Here is a 6,044-nt window from a genome sequence, read left to right on the forward strand (position 1 = left end):
CACTTTGCAGCTGTTTTCTCACGGACAGTCCCCCTTAACTACTGGAGCTTCTTGACCATCCTACCAGACAGATGCACTTTCCCCACAAAGAATCAAAGAATCATGTCAGGGGTTCCTCAACCTTGCCGAGCCACTCATGAGTGTCTCTGCACCTAGGATTTTACATGCCACCCCCTTTCCCAGGAGCACTGCAACTCCTTTTTCTCCACAAAGACGCTATATACAAAAACAGTTCAGGAGTTGTAAGGCACTGTGTGAAAAATCATACTACATGAATAAAGCCTTCTCTCTCTCTCCCCCATACTCTCCATCTTTCACTCGTGATGTTTCTTATCCCTTCCTGTCCCCAGTCCAGGTTCCCCTTCACCCAGCAGGTTTGGTTTGATGCCGGGTGGGAACCACAGCTGTGTGCTGCACAGGGGGCCGTGTCAGGATGCAGGCGGGCATCTCCGCCCGAGGCCGTGGCAGAGCCCCCAGGCAGAGCCACCGGGCCAGGCCAGGAGAGTAAGCGTGGATAAGGTGGGAGATGGCATAAGTGCGCTGGCTGTAGCCCCCCAGCACCAGCAGCTCCCCTTCCAGCACGGCGATTGCAGCTCCCACATGGGGAGAGGGCAGGGGTGCCAGACGAGTCCATCTACCAGTCTTTGGTTCATAGACCTCAAAGCTTAGCAGATCCCCAGTCACACCTATCCCACCTGCTACATACAAGCGACCACCCAGTGCAGCCATAACATGACCAGCCCTAGGTACCCCCATAGGGTTCAGAAATGTCCCAGGTTTCTCAAGTTTGGGGTCATAGTGCAGTAATGAGGCCAGGAACTGGTCAGTCCCATCGCAGCCACCGCTCACATATAATCGACCCTCCAAAACAGCAGCTGCATGAGCAAAGCATGCTACTGGGAGTGCAGGTGCTGGCCTAGGGAGAACAGACACATGATCAGGTAACAGTCATCTTCACCTCTCCTCTTCCAGGTCCCCTAGTGGCTCCCTGATGCTCCCTCCCTTGCTCACCTCCAGACATTGAGTTCAGGGTCATAGACCTCCACAGTGTTGAGGGCAATGCCATTGTGTCGTCCACCAAGGGCATAAAGTAGACCATCCAGTGCCACCAGGGGGGAAAAGCATCGAGCCTGGCACAAAGGGGCCACCTCCTCCCAGTCCTCTTGACTGGGGTCCCACCTGGACACAGTGGAAAAAAAGACAGGAAGAGTGACCTGGCAGTCTGCAGTTGGCTAGGTCAGCAATTTCCCTCAGCTGCCCACTCTTTGGGGCTCATACCTGAGAGTTGAAGCCAGGGTGCTGGAGTTGCTATAGAAATCTTGTCCCCCACAAACATACAGTTCATTTCCTGTTAGGCTGGCAGCCCCGTGCCGAAAGCGTCCGGGGGCAGGCAGGGTGGGCAGCCTCCCCCACTCCACAGTTCGAACCAGTCCTGTGCCACAGCAGAAGGCCCGGGCCCACCACACTTTTGGGGATGGCTCTCTTACAGCCATGTCTGATCTGAGCCCATCCCCGCCAATCACTACCAGAGCCTGGTCTGGCTCCCTCCGCCTCTCTTGACCTGGAATCTCAGACTCCACTATCAGCTGACGGAGCAAGTCTGAGGGCAGGGGTGGAGGCAAACCGGCTGCCTGCACCCTCCGCAGCTCCTTGGTGGACATACGGCCAAAGCGGACACATTGAAGCAGAGCCTTGGCCTCTGACTCCTGGGTCTCGGGGTTAGCGGCTAGCCAACACCGGGCAGCGGCAAAGGCTTCAAACTCTTCCTGCACATGTAGCTCATCGCTATCCAGCAGATCAGCCAGGCAGGCAGCAGGTAAAGAAGGGAAAGTGGGGCACAAAGCCACAGCAGGCAGATGGGTGAGGAGGTAATGACGGGCTTTGCTCCAGAGCCTCTCCAACCCAGGGGCTTCAGCCATGGGGAACAGGGCGAGGCAACGGGAAGGGCTGAGGCTCCGTGCCAAGGCTCTCTGGCACAGGGCCAGGCAGGAAGAGCTCTGGTACTGCAGAGCAGCCTGGGCAGCTCTGAGCAGTCCTGACCATCTTGCCCGCACAACCCCGGAGTAGGCAAAAGAGACGAGGAGTTGCAGGTCTGGGGCAGAGATGGTGTGCAGGGACACCTTGGTGCCCTGGGATTCTCTCATCCCACTCAGGAGCATGGCGCCAAAGAACTCGCTGCCACAGGCCAGGGCTGCTCGGTGCACTACAAGAGAAGTAGAGGGGGACTCAGAGTGTTACAGATACAAAATCAGTTCAGAAGCTGTAAAGCTTCTGTGTGAATATCAAACACTACATGAATAAAGCCTTCCCTTTCTCCCCTCTGCATCATAAGTTCAATCCCCAGCCGGCTAGGGAGCTACCCACATGGTGCAGCAGACCTCTCCTGACTCGCCTGCTACTCCCCTCAGCAGTGTACTTCAGTCAATCTGCCTGTTCTGTTCCTCACTCTGTCTCTGGTGAATCCTCTCCCCCCACACCCCTCTGGCCTGTACCCCAGCTCTTGTATGCATAAATAAAATAAATCCTTAAAAAAAAAGTATTAGAGGGGGGGCCTCCCTGGCAGCATAGAAGTTAAGTCTCAGAGCTATCATACTATCACCACTATGGCCTGAGTTCAATCCCCAGCCAGGGCACTAACCCACATGGCACAGCAGACCTCCCCTGTCTCACCCCCTCCACCCTCTACTCCCCTCAGCAGTGTATCTCAGTGGATCCTCCTGTTCCGCTCCCAACTCTGTCTCTGGTGAGTCCTCTCATGGCCCTCATCTCTGGCTTACACCCTGGTTCTTGTATGCATAAATAAATAAAAATAAATGTTTTTTTTAAAATGTATAAGAGCTGAACTGGAAAATCTCTAAACTAATCCTTTTTTAATTTTAAACTTGTATGTGTCTACACTCTGAGTCCATTTTCCAGGTCCTATGTGTCTTTGGTATGGCTGCAGAAGAGGCAATCAGTGCACAGCCCACTGACAGCAGACTTGACTAGAGACATGGGCTTGTATTCTGGTTCTCATCAGTTAACATCTCTGAGTTTAATGTTCTTTATCTGCATGCACCTCGCTAGTTCTCAGTGGGAATTGAAAAAAAAAAAAGTATGTGTACAAAATTCCTGGTACCTAAATGTTAATCGAATCTGAATAATACTCAATGGATTTAACCCTCTTTAGCTTTCCTAGTGATGAGTAGAATGAACTTCAAAATGCCATGACCTGGTAACCTTAAGATTCTGGCAAAACAATACTGGAGTTTTCTCATTGGCTGTAGGACTCACGCCTGCAGTGCCACATACTTAGGGGAAAGGACACACGGGGCTTTTCAGCCTAGATCCTCTGTCCAAAGGGAAGATGCCAAGGACTTTTAGTTAATCCCTGTTTAAGTCAATCACTTGTGCTGCTGGCACGGACTGTGTGCTGAGCTCCAGCCAGCTGGCTAGAAATTCCTTGTAACTGGGCAAGGAAAAGCTAGAGCGCTGAGGGTCAATTTATGAATTTGTCAGTATGCCTAGGAGATTGAAAACAACACTGCTGCGCATGTCCTGCTCTCTGGGCCAGGAGAGTCACCAAAGTCCACCCCAGGGAGATTCTGACTGCAGCAGGGATCAAAACCACTATGGTAGAGAGTAAACTAACTTCTGCTTGCACACACATTCTGGGGCTCATGCACCTGCAGTAATGTAATGCCCCATAGACCCTCACCCTGCAGCCGACAGCCCTCTGCTTCCAGGTCCAGGTCACACCCAACGCCCTCTTGGTATAGAAGCTCGATGCTGTGCAGATTCTTCTTCAGCTCCTCCGCCTGGCTGGATTGCATTTCATCTTCCCCGGCTCTTCCAAACCCACCGTGGCTCCGCTGGGCTGCGACCTTCACTCGCGGAGCTCCCAGAGTCTCGGCAGCAACCAGCACATCCGCCCTAGGCACGCGGCCCAGCACCCCCTCATAAGCAAAGGTTAGCACGGCCTCCCAGCCCCCGGGGGCCACGTCTAGTTTGAACGGGGTTGGAGACGCTCCACCGCTCTGCAGCCTGGCTCTGAAGACGCTGCTAACTGCGGCCAAGATTACCCGATGCACACCGTACACTCGGCCGCCGACTGACACCTCTTCATCCAGCAACAACTTTTGCTCCCGCAGCCTCTGTGCCTCGGCGAAAAATTGGATAGGGTGCTCCTCGCTGCACAACCCCTCGGGCTCCGCGGCCTGGTCACTGTCCTCCTCTTCATCCTCCAGGGACAGGGTTGGAGGGGAAAGTTTCCCTGGGGCCATGGGCCTGAGACCACGCTCTGCCAGGGGAAACGGGGGCAAACCCGGATCCTCCTCCGGGGATGGAGGCCAGAGGGGGGTTCTCCGGACTGATAAAGGGAGGCCAAGGCCGTCCTTCTGGACTGGAAGGGACACGCGCCCGGAGTCCGACAGAGAAGGTAAGGAGTCGGAGACACTCATGGCCCAGGTTCGCTGGATTGTTGGAGATGCGCAGAGGAAAGAGAAGACAGTCAGAGTTGGACCTGGAATGGCCGAAAGAACCCCTGCCTCCAGCCCAGTAAAATGTCAGGTCTCCTCCCTACTTCAATGCCCCCGCTCCCCAACCAAGCCCCACCACGTCCCAGGGCTCTAGATAAACCTGGGGTCACCAGGTGTAGCAAAGCATATGCAAGATCCGGTACCCAGGACGGTCCCTCCCGTCCAGTCCACCTTGTCCCCATTCGGGTAATCACCCTCCTGAGACACCAGCGTTCCTCTTGCCTTCTCACTTGTGCCTGCTTTACCTCTGATCGGGTGGCAGAGGGCACTCGGCCCCGCATCCCAGCCAGTGGCAACACCCGGCTAATTATAGCAGACCCTCGTGGACTAGGGGCTGGGCTTCGGGTGCCCTGACTCCGACACCCAATCCCCTAGGCCCAGTCCCCGGATGACCTCCCCCTGCCCCCCGCCCTCCACCTGTAGGTCATGCCCGGTTGCCGAGCGAGACAAATTAGGAAGCCCAGGAGAATACCGGGAGCCAGTGGAGAGAGCCAGGTGGGAAGGGAGAGTTCACCAGACCCGACAGGAGGGGGCGGGCTGCGGCGGCCCCAGGAACGTGGTGCTAGAAGAGAGAAGGGGCTGTTTATTGTCAGTCCGGGCCTTTGTTGATTTTTCTGTGCAGTAGAAAGCTGAGACCCTGGAGCGAACAATACGGACATGAAACGCGATTATCTGATTGGATCCACCCATGGGTAGGGGAGTAAGAAGCGGGGTGCAGGGCATGGGTCCCTAGTCACCCATCTCCAACCGGGGTTTCCTCCCTGCCCCTGAGATGGAATTGCAGGAACCAATCCTGTATTTTCAGAGGAGTATGGAGGAGGCTAACCCTCACCCAGGTCGATGGGATGGAGACCAGACAGTTGGAACGAGGGGATTGATTTCCACTGCTTCAAGATTGGAGTTACAGACTCCGTGGGCTGCCAGCCCCGAGCATTCTCACCTAGGCAGGGATGGCCCTTTCATCATCCCGGAACCCTGTAAATCCAAGAGATCACTTTTTGCTTCAATTCGATGTATACCTATAGGGAGGGGGGTAGGAAGAGCAGGCCAAGGACTGCTGAAGATGGATTCCCTGGAGGTCTGCAAAAAAGGCTGGTTCTGGATGAATAAGTTGACGGGACATGACAGGACTGTTCCCATTCTGATGATAGGAATAACTCTTTTTTTTTTGGGGGGGGGGTGTGTGTTGCTCTACACAGCATCTCCTCTGACTTTTGACTGTTCCCAGCTCTCCACTATCAGTTGGGTATCCCTGCCAACCCCTGGGTAGTATTCAGCTGTGGGAGCTGCCTTGGAGGAGCCCAGTGGACAGCTACACAGCCCAAATAGGTAGAAAGCAGAGAGGAAGCCTAAGGTTCTGGCCAGCAAAAAAGGTGATAGTGTCCAGCCTCTGCTCTCTCACTCTCAGTTCAAACATTTCAGTTTCCTCTCATGGCTTCCCTGCAGGGAGACAACTCATCCAGTACCTTAAGGCCCTACTGCCAAGAGGAGGAACTGCCATCTAGAGGAGACAAACCTGGGGGTCAG

At 54.6% G+C, this 6,044-nt stretch overlaps 1 protein-coding gene across 1 annotated transcript; it reads right to left on the bottom strand.

Annotated features, from left to right (window-relative positions):
* Positions 1-363: 363 nt before the first annotated feature.
* Positions 364-4,439, bottom strand: KLHL33 (kelch like family member 33; the record flags this gene model as incomplete). The annotated part of the gene is made up of 4 exons (XM_084240212.1): positions 364-916; positions 1,012-1,179; positions 1,279-2,203; positions 3,698-4,439. 4 exons carry the CDS (start codon positions 4,437-4,439, stop codon positions 364-366), a joined length of 2,388 nt encoding a protein of 795 aa, XP_084096338.1.
* Between the last annotated feature and the right edge of the window lie 1,605 nt (positions 4,440-6,044).

Source organism: Talpa europaea (assembly GCF_964194135.1).
Source record: "Talpa europaea genome assembly, chromosome: 8".
Lineage (NCBI taxonomy): Eukaryota > Metazoa > Chordata > Mammalia > Eulipotyphla > Talpidae > Talpa > Talpa europaea.